This window comes from Actinia tenebrosa, unplaced genomic scaffold, assembly GCF_029948245.1.
Source record: "Actinia tenebrosa isolate PJP-AT-01 unplaced genomic scaffold, QUT_ActTen_1.0 PGA_scaffold2__45_contigs__length_23673736, whole genome shotgun sequence".
Taxonomy (NCBI): Eukaryota; Metazoa; Cnidaria; class Anthozoa; order Actiniaria; family Actiniidae; genus Actinia; species Actinia tenebrosa.
The window spans coordinates 9485057-9502851 of NW_028292579.1; the positions used below are offsets into that span (position 1 = coordinate 9485057).

The following is a 17795-nucleotide window of genomic DNA, read 5'->3' on the forward strand; positions in this document are numbered from 1 at the left end:
CATGGGCCTTTTTCACGCGGCAGCCATGTTGGATTGAACAATAGATTCCACCACGCGTAGCCTCAAATTCAAGCCCTTGAGAATAAATTGATACGGGTGAAACAAAGGTTTTTATTCTCATGAGAATAAACATGGCCACCATGTGATAAAGGTCCATTGGTTCACAGGTCAAACACAAAGTGCTCAAGCGAGGCGCCAAGGTGCTTTCAAAGGATTATTCAAATTTGAACCTTGCAACCTCGACTGAATGCTTTGTGTTTGACTAGTGAACCGATGCATGGAAAATGGTGAATACAGTCAACTCCCGTTACATCGGACACCCTCGGTACCATCACTTCATGTCCGTAATAGCGAACGTCCGCGATAGCGAAAATGATTTACGGACATTTTTTCGTCATTATTTTTGTCGGGTTTTTTTTTCCTGTCCGTAATAGCAAGGGTGTCCACAAGGCGAGAGTTGACTGTAATGATGTACTATTAAAATGGCGTGAAGTTAAGTTAATATTTCACATTAAATTTAGAAGAAAAAAAGATTTTTGCTTGAGTTACCTCTAATTGGTTTTAAAATTGAATAACAGGTTTCTACCTTCTTGTAACATTTGATTTTAACAGGTCTAAGTTTATTGAGAATATTTAGATCCATAGTTTCCAGACATCCAGAGTTGAAGCTTTGTATGGCAGAGCGAAGCATTCAAGGCTATGCTGGAGATTTCGACCCCAACACCGCTATCCCGGGGTGAATTTACAGACTGATCAGAAGGCTCGGCCGAAGCCTAAGGGAGAGGTTAGTCGGCCCTCGGCAGCGTTTGATTTACCCTGGCCCTTAAAAATTTTCATTCTATTGATGTTGATTTAAGAAATTTCAAGATGACCTAGAAATTCATTAAATTTCGTGAATGGACTAAGTACAAAATTTCAAAATTCAAAAATAGTTTCTACGAATAGTTATTTCATATCATCTGTTGATCACACAAAAATATATATTCACGCTCAAGTTTTAAAAATAGTCGGAGAAAACCAGCATTCAAATCTTTTGCTCTTAGAAAACGTGCTGAAATTGCACACAGGTGGGAACGTTTAACTGGTGTCTGAAAAACTGACCAATCACATTACGGGTTTTTGTCATCCGTATTGAAATATTAAATGGATCTTCGAAGTTTGAAATTTAAAAAAGATGAATCTCATAAACTAAGGAATGAATCTTATTAGCCATTCCGAGGTTGAGGAAAAGCTGACTGGGGCGAGTTAGAATTGCAGTGCATCATGGGACAGTTTTTTGGGACCAATTTGACGCCATCTTGGGAAATATGTCCCTAAAAGAGTCCCACAATGCATTACAATGCCATCTCAACCCAGTGTTTTCCTCAACTTTGGAATGGCTAATAGATTCATTTAGCTTGGTATTGAAGTTTGCTCATTTCACACCACGTGTCATTCTTGAATAACTGCTTCTTTGTTTACCTGTAACACTTAAGAAGACACAAGAATAGGGATGTGACTTAAAATAAAGACCCTAAATCCCTATTCCTTGTTTGCGCGTTACGTCATCGTCAACATGTTGGTGGTATAGACCTCTTCAGCTTGGATTAATGTTTTCCATTTCAGGCCACGTGTCATTCCATTGAGAATAAGATTCTTTATTTGAGCTGTATCCATATTCATGTGTCTTCTCATGTGCAACCGAGCGCAAGCCTTAAACAAAGAAATGATACTCTAGGGAATGACATGTGGTCTGAAATGGGAAAACATTACGTCTCTATAGAGGCCTTGCACCATCACGTGATGGCAGCCATAACACTGAGGCAGAAACAGTTGAATCCGGTCTAGTATGATTTATATGAGAAAGAATTCAGTTTCCCAGGGGAAAACACTATTGTTATGCCTCTTGTCATGCCATCACGTGTTTGTGCAAAGCCTCTATTGCTGGGTTTCAATCAGCTGACAAAAGTCTTTGAATCTCATATCTGCTCCAAACGATGGTCAAATACTGATCACTGAAAATTTGTGATTCATCTGATGAACATTCCCCACGAGACAGGAAATGACGTCAAGTGAAATCCCAGCAATTACTTTCATTTGTTTATGCCATGTCTTTATCATATGACTCTCTTGGCTATAGAATGACACGTGGTCTGAAATGGCAGCAAAAACGGTTTGACGCCAAAAGTTTGATGCAAAAGCTACAATCTTTGAATTAGAAGTACAAGTTCATTACGATATGGTCATCAGTATTTTCATGTAGTTTACTTGGAGTGTGCCTTGGTAAATTCTCGCTTAGCTTGTTCCCTGAGGTCTTGTCTACAGAATAAATCTACAGCCGTCATAGCCATTGCTTTGGCAGCAATCAGCGTCTTGTCATGTGCAACATCAGTACCCGCTGCTGCAGTGAATGCATACGAATGATTGACAGCCATACTATCGATACTATATATGGGATGTATGGAAGGAATGACGTGCGACACGTTACCCATGTCTGTAGAACCTAGGACTTTCGCCTTTTGTTCTGCAAGTGAGGGGAACTGGATACCAAGGGTCTCGGCGTTCTTTTGATATAAACTTGCCATCGTTGGGTTGGACTCCAAGTTTGAGTAGTACTGAGAATTACCGAACTCGATGTCAGCTGTGCAACCTGAAAAGGGATTGGAATTTGTTAGTTATGTCCATTACGTTCATAATTACACTATCACTACAAAAAGATAGTGCCTCTCTTTAAAAGTTAAACACTCTTACTCGTACTCGTTCTCGTCGTCGGATCTAAAGGTCCCTAGTAAAAGTCGTCGAGTTTGTAATGCTGAAACTCGAAGGACAAATACGTGGCGTGGAGTTTTAGAATGAATCAGCGACAATCAAGAATGTAAAACTTTGAACGACAAATATAAAACACGTATGTTGAACCCTTGATGAAGCATATGAAATGTAAGATGGTAACATTACTCGAATGCAAAATTCATGTGATGAACTTCAAATACAAACCATCAATTTTGGCGGGGATGGAACGCAATACATAATGGCACGGACATTGGGCAACTCAAGGGCAGTGTACCGTTGTGCACACGTTTATCAACTTTGGGGTCTTTGGGTTCAACACTCCAGTTTCCTGTTTTCTGTTGCTCGGGTTTTACGTTAGCCACGATTCTGTGTGGAATATTCACGTGTTCAAGTCAAGGTCCGTCGAGTTTCAAAGTGTTTGCATCGTTGAAGCTTTGCGTAGTATACTTTACCGTTGGTATTTGTGAATATTTAGACACTGATTCGAGGCTAACCCTGAGTAAATGAGTTGGTAATCAAAGAACACAGCGGTAATTTGCACCTCGAATCTGGACTTTCCTTTTCCAGATTCGGCATAACATGTGAGTAGAGTGTTTTTTTTTTGACCAGGTTCTCCATTTTATCCCCTACGCAAAAAACGCTCTACGCTCTATGTTGTAATGTCGTTGACTGTAGGTTATCTAAATCACGGCATGGCTAACTTACAGATAGGATTAGAATCTAGCTAGTGTCTAGGACTTTGCGGTGGAAGAAATAGCGTAAACTTTATGTAAATGAGTCAATGCCACGTTGGAAAAGATATTTTTCGCTAAGACATTTCTTAGGACAAGGATGCGATGACTTTTGCCGCTATTACCTGTTACTATCGGTCTCCCAAAACCGGGAGGAAATGCCTGAATACTGCCCGTATATAAAATAGGAAATCTGCAGGAAAGTCAAAACTTTTGTATATCAAGAATATAGAGTCCACTAATAGAATTTGAAGATTTTTACGGTCTTGCAAAATCAATTTAATAAGCCGGTTTGGTGGCATCGATCATTTTATCACCACTGACTAGCCAACAGGGAGCCAAGGACAGCTTAAGTGCTTGAATTTTTATAGTTTTTCCCCTCGATTATTTGAATCAAATAAACGTTATACTTGCTTACTTATTTTGTCTGTATTTCTTTGCTGCTAAATTGTTGTTTAACTCAAAAGGTCAAAAGGTTTGAAATAACCAATTTGAATTTATTCCCGTAAAGGCCGTTTCATTCTTGGCGGCTGTAGGTAACAACAACAAAGACGCGACCGCACCATGGTTAGTTACGTCAGTAATAATTAGCCGCCTGCCAATCACGGAGCATTAATATAGTTTAAGAGGAAATTTTTTTCAATAATGAGCAATAATGGCAAAAAGCGCCAAAAACTAGACCTTCGTATGAGTTTTGATCCCAATTTTCGTTTTGGGTTAACACTCAAAACCTTTTTAAACAGTTAGAAACTGATGTACTATGGTAAAATGCCTGTTTGAAGCGGTATTTTCAATTGTACAAAGATGTTTTGTTGCATTTGCGTTAGAATGTTGCTTTGTCAGGCTTTTGTATAGAAAATATATGGGAAATATTAAGCAAATGTAGGCCTAAACCTCATTTTCGAATAAATTTTTTACTTTGGGTTAACACTTTGATTCCACTTTCATCGGTCACCTCCACTTCCAAACAAGTTAAACTTTCTGAATAACAAGATTTTAGCCTTGTACAACAGCCTTTCTTCAAGAAAATAGTTTTTGGCGCTCACTGCTTGAATACGAAAATAATTCTCTCTTAAACCAAATTTGCTTTCGGTACCATTTTTTTGACTTTTAATAATACTGAAGACGAACAGTCTTCTCCAAGCATTCTGGTAGTTATGGAATTAAGTTAATTGAATCACTTACAGTGCGACTACATCAACCCCACCCAAACAAAATTTAAATCAAATAATTCACAAATTACATTTTTAACGCTGCATAACAGATGAATTAGTGAGTTTTGGATTTTAAATTGTTTCTTGTTCACTCCTCATCATACCCACACACACGTATAAATACGCGATTTTAAAGAGGAAAATTTGAAAATTTGTATAGATTTTATTGTTTGAATACTCAATCGTGATTGGCTGGTTGGTGTAGTCGCACAGTAATGACAATAGTGCACTTTAATAAAATGCGGCTTGCAAATCCGATGGGGCAGTAATTCATTGATAGAATCAGTAATGAATTAGAAATCTAAAGCATAGGAGAAATTATAGCACAGATTTTGAAATAAAGTGAATTTTTATTTTCTACAATCGGAATTCTAAAGACAGTGTTAAAAATATATATAGAAAATAGAGTTTATTCTTACAAACTTTAGTTGGCCAAGTGCCCTAGAAAAGACAGATTGGAATAAAAAAATTCATTTTAAGTTAACTTCAATTTTTTACAACCTTACAACACTTTCTTCTGTAATATTTTTTCTGTTGCTTTATTTTTATATTCTTCATTCAAACTGATTATTTCTGTTTCTTTCTATAAATGCCATTGATTAGTGAGCTTTATTTTTTCACAAACTTTTATCGCTTTCTTAATATATTCTACTGTCTTACTTAAGTTTCCAGTGTTCCTTACGACTGATCATTTCTATTTTTTTCCATAAGATCACATCGTAAGTCAAACGTCGTCATTTTTATACCATTGATTTTAGCTTCAATTTGGTATTTTTCCTATTTCTTCACAAACAGCTAGTCTTCTGGAGGGACGCTTTCTGAGATACTCGTGAAACAGAATGTCCTCTTCAAGACTTGAATACGTTGAATCAGTAGAATGCTTTTTCTCTGTGACATTTCTGCTTGCAATGCCTTCAACAAACCCCAAAGAATCGTTGTCTGTTCCCTGGACAACGATGAAATTGACTTTGCGATAAGGACGACACATTCTTACAGCAGTGTGTTGTAGTTCATTGGGGGAGTGAACTTCATTTGGTATGTCTTCCAACTCCATTTCTTCATCATTATCATCTTCTTCTTCTCCCTCCTCGTCGCTTTCTTCTTGTTCTTCTTGTTTCTCATGATAAAAACAGTCTACATTTTCTGAGGTAAATACTTCTCCTTGTTTAGCTTCAAATGAAAAATCCTGTCGCGTTGGTGGGACAACCGGTGGGGCTTGGTATGAAAAAAACGGAGTATCAACCCTGCCTGCAACCACCTCTGTCGCATTCTGGTCATTGTGTTTGGTGTCATCAATGTTTGATAGGGTATGCGATTCGTATTTTTCTTCTGGGGAAGATGCTTCATCGTCTTCTTCCATCGGTATCTTCAGTGACATCTTGTTATGCAACTCATTGTGATTTCCATCCAACGAAACTTGACTAACTCCCAAAGTTTTGGACTTTTTCCCGATATCATTTCTTTTTGTTCTTCTAAATGCTTGGCTGCGTGTCAGCTTGAGTTTTGATGTTTTGGAGGCGTTCAAGTCAGTCTTTTCTTCCTTAGGCAGTATTTCTTCAGCAGTTGACAATCCCTTAGTGGCTTTTCTCATTGTCATTTGCTGCTCATCTCGAAGTGTTTTAGATGGCAACTGACTCAACGGCTTTGAAAAGTCCTTAGTCGAACAGTCGAAAGAAGCGTCATCTTTGATAAAAAAATTTCTAGTCAAATCGTCATATTTTGGTTTAGTGGGTGACGAACTATTTGTTAAAGAGGAGAACGATTCGAGACTTAGTTTCTTGTGCAATTGCTGACGAGTTGAGTTCTCCATGACTTTAATCCCCTTATAACGATCCTGATACTGCTGTAAGACTAATCTAAAAATGACCCGATTTTGAATGGGAGCCTGCTTTTAAAGATCAAAAATGACTTCACAAGTGACGTCACAAGTGACGTCACTTTTAAAGAACAATAATGACTGGTTAATCTTAGAGATTTTTCTTAACCTTATTTTTCTGTTTGTTTGCCGTTTTTTTATGTCTTCAGTTTTGCTTTGTTTTTCTCGTTTTCTTAGTTGTTTGCCTTGAGTGTTAACCGTCACGTGTCTGTACTGGTTGGCAAAATTTTTTATTCTTATTTTAAATTGGTAATTCTTTTTAGCTACTTGTAAAGAACTGAATGAAACGATGTGTAACCAGCTGTGTCACGGAAATGCAGTTTTACTACGATCTCTCGAAACAGGTTGTAGAAAGTTTGTTTGCAGTCCAGTATATTTCACCCATGGGAATCAAAATGTTCATTCATTTGCTCTCAGTGATTTAATCAGCACGTGGTTGCTGAGCTTCAAAGGGCCTATTGAGGGGCTGGTTGCAGGAATCAAAAGTTTTGTTCCACGATATCAATTTTTTGAAAACAACCCTGCACGCCATCTTTTTTTTGTGTTTGCTCGATATTTTTTTACTGAAATGAGAGGTTCAGCGATAATTTTTTTGTAGATGAAGTGCTTGCTCGACATTGGGGGATTAACGCAACTCCCTCCTCAATTATCATAATTACTATAATTGCCCGTCTCTAAGATCTTCAAGTCCCTCACTGTTGTTCGTTGTCAAGTCATCATAGTGGTCGTGTTTTTTCCTCGTCAGCGCCCCAATTCTCTCGTGGAACTCTATCCTCGAACATATTAAAACAGCAGAAACTGTTGGTTTTTCATCTTTTTTCTTGGGTTTTACGTTCAAACATAAGATTAATTCGTGAAATGGATCGCTTTCTCGAATATGTAATGATGTCATCACTCCTACGTAATTTATGACGTCATTTTTTATAAGAACATTAAAAACAAGCGTGCATTTGGTCGGTTTAACACAAAAATAAGCTAAATTATTGCTGAGATAAATTCGAACAGAGCTAAGCATTATTTTCAAAAACGGTGAAAAGACGAGGCTACCAAGTCATACTAAAAAATTAAATTTAAATTCAAATATTTTGCAAATTGCTAAACGTAAAGTAAAACTCAACCTTTGGTCTAAGGGGTCGTTCTTTGATGAAATATTGCATAATCCTCACTGGAATGGCATGGGAAACGTGAAGTAGTGTCTTTAAAGCACATTTTATTGATCATGAGAACAACGGCATTTATGACCTCTTCATTTACATAACAGCCGGCCCTTTTGGGTTTATTCCGTCCGTCATACTGCGCATGTGCAAGACAACCAGAATCTGGTTCTTCCGGTTTCGATTTTTCTAGAGCCCAATAGGTCAAGTTCATCTTAAAATTCAAATTTGATTGCGAGGTTCTAGTTGTAATCAGTGGTACTTCATGTACAAAAACGTGGATCACTATTAAATACATTACTGGTAAGAATAGAATGATGTACCATATACGACGTTCCTACCTTTGTCAATAATACAGGCTTTGCACCATCACGTGATAGCAGCCATGACAGGGGGGCATGAACAATTGATTCTGGTCTAGTCTGATTCACAATAGAAAGGATTTCAGTTTCCCAAGGGAAAAGACTGTGATTGTTGCATATGTTAAGTTTTACAAATGGACTGAGCATTTTTTATATAATATGCTATTAATATAGTTTATAATTTTTCACCCTCTTAGCTTTTTTTTCTTTTTTCTTTATATACATATTGAAATTTTATTTATATATATCTATTTTTATTATCATTATTATTATTATGTTTTTCCTAGTTGTTAAGCGCTATAGAGTTAATGTATATAGCGCTATAGCAATTTAATAAATTAATAAATTAATAATAATAAATAAATAAATTATCGTGTTAGAATTTCAGTATTTTGAAGTCGGTCTATTATTTCGTCGAGCATGCGCAGTAAGCAATAAAGACTGATAACGAAATTATCTTCACGTCTAAAAACACGTGTAATTGATCTGTTGAAAAGGCGGCTCCAAATGAAGCTCATATTATTGTCTATTATTCGTTTCTATTTTTTAGAGTGAAGGCATTTAACCCGTGAAACAAAAAATACGAATTATTTAAATTAAATTTGAAGGAAAGTTGAAAAATCAAATTTTCTGACGACTTGGGTCAAAAACGCTTAAGATCTTATAATTTTTCTTTAAAATTCTTGGAGTTTTTATAATCAAACGAAAATTTTAGCGTATCGTGTATTATGTACCCAGACAAATTTCCATACAAATTAGCCAATCGCGATTGAGTATTTAAACAATAGAATCTGTACCAATTTTCACATTTTCCTCTTTCAAATCATGTAGTTCAGGAGTTAACAAGAAACAGTTTAAAATCCAGAATTCATCAATTCATCTGTTATTTGGTGTCAAAAATGTGATTTGTTGTGAATTGGATTTAGATTTTTTTTTTGAGAAGCAGACTATCACATGGTCTAATTGTTATGTAACAGTACTGGCGACACGACACACTCTCTTATATAACATGTAAGTAACGTGTGTTTAGCTCCACCTCACAGTGTCTTTACTGTGCAACTTGTCATTTCATTTCAGGACTAACACTAGACACTCGCTTATTTGTTATTTACAAATTAGATTAAAGCTTTCGATTCATATCAAAATCTAGGTATATATTTAAAAAAATACAGTTCAAGTTCAAGAGTGCTATTCTGTGATACTACTACAAAAATTGAATCAAAAACAAAAATAACAACAAAACAAAAAAGCACAAAATAACAGGCAACAAAACAAAATAAAAAAATGGAAAACAAAAACAAAAACAAAAGCAAAACAAAAATCCAAATCTGTCTACCTTGTAGTTCTTCAAAAAAGAGATGGAACATTAATTTTGTTATCGAAAAACGACACAAACTGACAGAAAAATACAGGGGAAAACAGGGGAAAAAAGGAGAAAACAAATTCTTGTTTACGGTCCGTTAAGAAAAGTCTCTACGGTTAATGAGTTATTATTAACATCGCCACGTCACAAGTAACGTCATTTTTGATCTTTAAAAGCAGGCTCCCTTTCAAAACCGGTCACTTTTAGGTTAGTCTTACAGCAGTATCAGGATCGTTATAAGGGGATTAAAGTCATGGAGAACTCAACTCGTCAGCAATTGCACAAGAAACTAAGTCTCGAATCGTTCTCCTCTTTAACAAATAGTTCGTCACCCACTAAACCAAAATATGACGAGTTGACTAGAAACATTTTTATCAAAGATGATCCTTCTTTCGACTGTTCGACTAAGGACTTTTCAAAGCCGTTGAGTCAGTTGCCATCTAAAACAATTCGAGATGAGCAGCAAATGACAATGAGAAAAGCCACTAAGGGATTGTCAACTGCTGAAGAAATACTGCCTAAGGAAGAAAAGACTGACTTGAACGCCTCCAAAACATCAAAACTCAAGCTGACACGCAGCCAAGCATTTAGAAGAACAAAAAGAAATAATATTGATGACACCAAACACAATGACCAGAATGCGACAGAGGTGGTTGCAGGCAGGGTTGATACTCCGTTTTTTTCATACCAAGCCCCACCGGTTGTCCCACCAACGCGACAGGATTTTTCATTTGAGGTTAAACAAGGAGAAGTATTTACCTCAGAAAATGTAGACTGTTTTTATCATGAGAAACAAGAAGAACAAGGAGAAAGCGTCGAGGAGGGAGAAGAAGAAGATGATAATGATGAAGAAATGGAGATAGATGACATACCAAATGAAGTTCACTCCCCCAATGAACTACAACACACTGCTGTAAGAATGTGTCGTCCTTATCGCAAAGTCAATTTCATCGTTGTCCAGGGAACAGACAACGATTCTTTGGGGTTTGTTGAAGGCATTGCAAGCAGAAATGTCACAGAGAAAAAGCATTCTACTGATTCAACGTATTCAAGTCTTGAAGAGGACATTCTGTTTCACGAGTATCTCAGAAAGCGTCCCTCCAGAAGACTAGCTGTTTGTGAAGAAATCGAAAAATACCAAATTGAAGCTAAAATCAATGGTATAAAAATGACGACATTTGACTTACGATGTGATCTCATGGAAAGAGATAGAAATGATTAGTTATAAGAAACGATGAAAATAAAGAAAACACGTGAAAAAAATATTAGAAAAGAAAGTGTTGAAAAATTTGTAAAAATGATCAGTTTGTTTGTAAAAATGATCAGTTTGAAGGAAAATGTAAATTGAGGCAACAGTTGAACTTTAAGAAGAAACTGGGCAAAATTAATGTAAAAAGTATTTTTATATATTTATCACGTCTAAAGATTTTTTAAGTTATTTGGATAAAATTCACTTCACATTTCAAAATATTGTCCTGCGCAGCCCCTGTTATTCAAAATATATGCTATGAGTTCTTCTATGCTTGAGATTTCTAATTCTTTATCATTAATTAAAAACGTAAAACTTAAAAAGGGAGTAAGTTTTTGTTTGTTAAGATTTCCTAATTTGCTAAATTTAAATATAAACTAAATGGATTATGAACAAGAAAGTTTAAAAATAAAGCTTGATAATTTGTAATATCTTACGAAATTTTACATAATCAAATCTCAATAGAAAGACTTGATACAATGTTACCTTTCACGCCCAAAGTAAAAAGAGCCAGACAATTACTCGAGCATGCGCAGATAATTTCCTGACTGAACCTTTTAATTTCACCTGCTTTGATGGTACCGGCTAAGTTTTGTATGTCTTTGATTATTTGCGTCCTGAATTAACCACTACTTCCTATCAGCGGCTTCCCCGTGTGGTCGACCCCCGGGCTGACCAGGGAGATCGTAAAAAATCATAAAGAATATTGATCATTTTCCCTAGGGGTAGGGAAGTGTTCTTTTCAATGTCCCCTGGTCGAGGCATTCAGTAATCTACGATCTCCCTCATTTTGGTTGAAATTATTATTATTGTATTTTGAAAACTGAACTCAACACGTAACCATGCCCGATATTTCAGGTACTTTTCATTGAAAGATTGAAAATAAACTCTCATGAATTGAAGAAATCACATTTAAAAATCAAGTTGCCTTCGAATTCGTATCTATGAAACAACAAAGAATGTCAAAAAACATGTACTTCACAGTGAAATTCTCGCCTCCTCAGCAATCTTGACGAGCAGAGTGGCATCTGGGTATTGGCGAACAACACAGGTAACCCAGCCCGACCAAAAATGTACGTGGTCTCAAAATCAGGAGCTATTTCTGATATATAACTAGAGAGGAAAATCAATCCCCCTGGTAACCTCCGCAATGAAAATTATTTCATTACAATCCCCCACCTCAGTTTTTAACTACGAAACCAATGTCACAAATTTTCCCAACCCCAGGAAGAGTAACTGGATCTAATCCTCCTATATTCTCTCGCCCATCTCCCTGGTCAGCCCGGGGGTCGACCCCACGGGAAAGCCGCTGATAGGTGTATTAGTTTTGTGAGTATGACCACAGTCCAGAAATTGAAGGACTGAAAAGTTAAGAACCTGCATCAAGTGAAGCTTGTTATTCGCCACGATCGATTGCTAGTGACTTAGAAATTGTTGCTAGTGAGAACAAAACTTACTAGCAAGCCTTTGCTAGAGGGTTTAAAAGTTAATTGATATTTGATTTGCCTTCTTGTTCAGTTGAAATTTTCCTATATACTATCGTAGTTGGGGAAAAGACAACGACTCTCGAACGATTGGTTTATGGCATCAGCAAAAATGTCACAGAAAAGTACTTTACTTTTGAAGACGTACACGCGAATTAAGCCATGTCCCCCTGTTTTCCGTTTTTCGTTTCCCGACGGTGGACGCGGGAACAATCGACCAGAAGTCAAGTGTTTCCCACTCTTTTGCAGAGAAAACGCGAGTACAAACTGGCCGGAAGTCAAGTGTTTCCCGCTCTTTTGCGAAATGAAGTAACCGGAAGTCAAATTTCCCCGCCTTTTTGCGGAGGGTAAGACCCATATTATATTAGTAGAAATTCTTTTACGATTTTTCTCGATGTTGACTTTGTTTTAGTCGTTCTCTCATCTAAATTTGCAGTCATATATGGCTGAAATGTGAAAATTTAGTAGCTCCTGGATTTGAAATTGAGTTAGGAAAGTAAGGCCAACAAACCTGGTACCTCCAATGTTCGATAATAAATCTTATAAAGTTCAACCATAAGTTATAAAACTTTATCAAATTTTGGAGTGAGCACGGTCAGCGCAATATCAATTCGGAATTAAGGGTGTTGGATTTTGCAGAGGGAGGAAACCTGGGGAAAATCCCTCATATCATGGGAGGGACCTAACAAACAATACTCACATGTGATGCTGAGGCCAGGAATCGAACCTGGGACACCAGAGGTGAGACGTGAGTGCGCTACCCCTACACCACCCTTGATTCCCAATCTGAATGATCTCTCACTAACCTGTAGCTTTAGCAGCTCCCTCGAAGCAACCAGCCAACTTCTGCTTGAGTTCATCAATTTCTCCATCTGTTGGAGCTCTGAAGAAAAACTCTAGGCGAGTTTTATCTGGGATGATATTGGGTTTGACTCCACCCTCACAAATCACACCATGTACTCGCCAGGTTGGTTTCATCTGTTGCCTCATGGCACTCACACTATTGTATGCCATAACAGCAGCATCTAATGCATTAATGCCTTCCCAGGGAAATGCTGCTGCATGAGCTGCATACCCCTTGTAGGTTACAAAGGCTGTTTCACGAGCAAGAACACTTGGCACTGTAGAGTCTGTGGGACAAGGATGGACCATCATGCAGAAATCCACATCTTTGAAGCACCCATTCTTGATCATCAACACCTTTCCACCACCTCCTTCTTCAGCCGGGGTCCCTAACACACGAACTCTTCCAAGTTTGTTATCTGTTGCCGCTAGGGCTGCTTTGATACCTTGTAAAGAATGACATGGAAATGAATGATTGATATCAAGGAGTGGCATATCAAGGACTAATAATAATAACTTTATTTAAGAAGGTTTAAAAAGTATTTTTAAAATACACCAGGTTTAGCGAATAGCTAATCTTACCCTGGGCCTTCAGGACTGTATAGAGCCAGAGGCAGTGGAGAGTGGATGGCTCTTACATTTACTAGTCTCATATATTTTCCAATCTTAGCACCTCCCCCACTTTTTAAGGGTGCTCCATGGCCTGACAGCTGTTAAGTTGTTACATATTTTCAGGTCCAGATTTAGACAAAAACGTTTTCAATGATTTAACCTCCACCTTAAACAATTTTGGACAACAAATCTTGTCTTGAAGAAAAAGTAAGAAAACTATTTATAGAAGTACTTTTTGTTTCAGACCCAGAAGTCATTTTTTCATGTGTTTGAGGTAAGTATAAGACTAAAAGTGGCAGGCGGAGGCCTAACAGTTTTGAGTATATTATATTTTAGCATATACCAACTTGTGTACTTCCTAAGAACGCGCGTGTTCATTGGTTAATTGGAGGTGAATATTGTACAATATTCACCTCTGAATCTTGGAATATTGAGTTGCATCTCAGTAAATATTGCCCGATATTCACTTTGGCTTCGGCGAATAATTGCTAAATATTATAGTTTTGAGTATATTAGCAAAACATGGGGAGCCTAACACCCTTCAGTACCTCCCCCACCCCCTCAGTCCCTCTCCCACCCCCTCCCCCACCATGTGTTTGCTGCATATCTACAGGGAGATACACGGTAAAATTCTGAAAATGAACAATAAAGAATATTTAATGAACAAATGAATAATAGACTGTTTTAAAATTAGTCAAATATAGCTGTGTGTTACCTGATTACAGAAAAAAGATTCTATTTATGCTGATAAATAGGCTTGCTCCAAGTCTTCTTTGATTTTTTTTTTTCCATTTGGTAAATGGAAATTTGAGTATTTTCTTCAAGGGTGTAGGCAGGGGGACTGTGGAGGCCATGCCCCTCTTTTTGGCAACAAAATGGCAGCTTTTTAGAATTATATGATTATTTAAATTTTTTCTAAGTTTTGCAAAATTAAAACATAAATTAAATTTAAACAGCTCTTTTGTCTTTTTCTTTTGTCCAGCATTTCAGGGGACCAAGCAAAATGGTGGTTTTTCAAATTAGAGCCCCCCTCCCCCCCTCTTTGGAAAATCCTGGCTATGACCCTGCTCTTATCCCAAAGCCTTTGAAAAGCTAATGCTACTGGAAGTTGCAAGTTCCTGGATTTGATTTGCCAACAGGAAAAATTACAAAAAATCTAGCTTTGTTGTTTAGTGTAACTTACATTTCAGACCACCTGATGCCACTCTTTGGAGTTGATTCTTTCAGGTGTGAATATTTTAACTTTCTTTTGTTTTTGTTTGTTTTTTTTGTTTTGTTTTTAATCCCCAAATACATCTATTGGTAGGAATAAAATAATGTAATATAGACAGGGGTATATCTAAAGGGGAGTCCTAGGGTGTGCATGCCCCCCCCTTCCCCTTTTTCAGCCCCTAAATAGCTGATTAGTATAGCAAAAAGGTTCATCTTCTCTATTTCGTGACCCAGTATAGAAAAAGGCGCATCTTCTTGAATCCTAGATACGATAGCAGCAATGATAAGAAATTCAAGTTTGGGTAGAAATGCCAGTCAGTTCACAGTTCTCTATAATGTTACATAATTGTATCTATCTGCACTATTATCAACTAATCTTTTTGGAATTTTGAACAATTTATTCTGAAGAGCCTTTGGTATCATGCTAGAATCTTAAAATCTCGAATGTGCCTAAAACAGAACCTGTAAAGCCCAAGGGGGGGGGGGAGGGGTGGTTCTCCCATATATGGACTATCTGACTATACGGGGATGATCCGCTGAACAAGGTATGGTTTTTCAAGCTTCTTGTCATAAACAGGGTATGCAATTTCACTCAAGTTCCAAGTTCTTCCTGAGTTTCTTGTCATATTCAGGGTTTCTACTTTCGTATTGACCGAAACTATTATTATGGTCGTAAAAAACGATACGCGAGATGACATGATAATTGAAACAGGAACTCAATGCAATAAATTATATCTTTTGTCATAAACAGGGTCTACAAATTTGAGTTTTTTTGTCATAAACAGGGTACCCCTTTAAGAATCCCAGGGGAACGTCCCTACCCGGATTCTGGCGGAGTACCCCCCCCCCCCCCCCACCCCCGAGCTGTGGAGGGCGCAGGAATGGTATTAAGGTGGCTGCCTACTTTTGAACGTTCGAATTGAGCCCACGATGAGCGCGCGCTCAAAAACCGCTGAAAAATCTACAAGATTTTATTGAAGAACCATACGCGTTTTGAGCTTCAACAGGGCAAAACCCTCACATTTTGCACGGGACTCTATATTTTTTGATAGCTCATTCGAAAAAATTCCTAAAAATCTAGGTTATATCAACATTTTAGGAAAAGTTTAAATCAGGAACACGTGAAAAAATAGATTTTTGTAGGGATTTTTGTTCGACTTTATGAGATTTTTTAAGAGCACCGAAACTACAAAATATGACAAATCAATGTATCTCTCTGTCTTTTTGTCGAAAATATCCATGTATTATTGTAGAATGATTGACTAGCCTTCATTCATGCAATCATATAGTCTGTAAATAACTATTATCTTATTCATCTTAATTTTTTTCTAATCACTTCCGGAGGCGCAATTTTTACTCCAAAAGCTCGTGCGTAGGCTTCCATTAAATGCTGATTATCTCGAAAACGAGCTCGGGACACCCTATTTTTCTTTCCAGATTTGGAATCAGCATTAAATTTCAATTCGGAAAATCGAAGTTTTAAAAAAAGCTTAAATCAATTTCCAAAAGTAGGCAGTCACCTTAAAGGATTTAGCCCATCTTCTTCTTTGTCCATAGGAGTACAAATTTTAAGAGCATTTGACAAACTGTATTGTCATTGCTCTTTGAAAATGCTTCATAAAGCCCCACCGCTTTAAAGCTTGGGAACAACTTCAGAATACCCGGCTATGCACTTGTTTTAGAGTTAAGCAAGTCTTCTGAAAACGCCGCCATAACAATGGAAGAACAATAGGCGATTAATGTAAGCGTATCATAATTTTGGTCGGGTATTCTTAATATGTAGTGTACTGTTAATTACCTATAGCAGCAGCTATTCCAGACTCAGCTATCAGGTTATGTCCACAAGCATGTCCTACTTCTGGTAGAGCATCGTATTCAGAGATCACACCAATACAAGGACCACTGTCCCCGCCACTTTGACCACCAAATGCCGTCTCTAATGTCCATTTACGTGTCACTTGGAATCCTTCGCTCTCTAGAAAACCCGTTAGAACGTCGTGGGCAAATGATTCTTTAAAACTTAGTTCAGGTTTTTCCCATATTTTCCTGTTTATTTGTCGGAGGGCTTGAGCGTGATTATCTATGGCTTCGCAAGCAATTTTCTTTAACCTCGATGCATCCGCCATTTTGAAAGATGATTTCAAAATAATGGCTCCCTGTGTTATATTTATTAGGTTGGGACTGGAGACAAGCATGTTTTTTTTCCCGTTTCGTGGAAAAAGGTTTTTTAGAATCAAGAGTTTTATTTTCTTTTAAAAAAATATTTATAAGCTTCCATTTTATAAGTTTTAAATGCTCTAAAGAGGGCCCTGAGCTGGAAACAGAATGGTTTATAAAGCTCTCCTATATCTTATTATCATACAAAGGCTCGTAATTTACCTATTACGCATGTTCTTATATCTTATTACTTTCTTTTACTGGAGTCCTTCATGCTTCTTTCCGTTTTGTATCTTTATCTTTCGTTGTATGTTTTCGTTTTTTTTCCCCATTTGCTCGGTCTATCTTCACTAGTGAAATTAACTCATGAACCCCACGAGATGAAATAGTATTGATCAAAGTACTCATGTCCAATAAAAATGGCAAAAGAGATTGTTTGATATCAATCTACCATTTACGCATTCTTTCCATTATGAATTATTTTCTTGTCTGTTGTCACGTGCCCGGAGACTTCCCCCTCTGCATATAGAGTATGTACAAGTTATGTATACGTCATAACCATCATCTTGGTTGACGATGACAAAGCATCCCTCATTATAGCTTCTCTCGTTAGATCAACCAACCGAGGTGGCTGTTTCGTCGTGATTCATGTCACAAGAGATTTTGAGTCGTGTGGTTGCACACTGAGTTATATCCCCCCTCCCCCATTCCTTAACAAACCTAATACTTTTTTGCGCTTGCCCTTCCTCAGAATACCTGCAAAACAACC

At 37.3% G+C, this 17795-nt stretch overlaps 1 protein-coding gene across 1 annotated transcript; it reads right to left on the reverse strand.

Annotated features, from left to right (window-relative positions):
* Positions 1 to 91: 91 nt before the first annotated feature.
* LOC116308466 (xaa-Arg dipeptidase) lies at positions 92 to 17754 on the reverse strand. The gene is made up of 3 exons (XM_089034385.1): positions 16668 to 17754; positions 13009 to 13491; positions 92 to 2629 (listed from the first exon to the last, which is right to left on the reverse strand). The coding sequence occupies exons 1-3, from the start codon at positions 17062 to 17064 to the stop codon at positions 2244 to 2246; spliced, it is 1266 nt and encodes a 421-aa protein (XP_088890511.1). The 5' UTR covers positions 17065 to 17754; the 3' UTR covers positions 92 to 2243.
* Between the last annotated feature and the right edge of the window lie 41 nt (positions 17755 to 17795).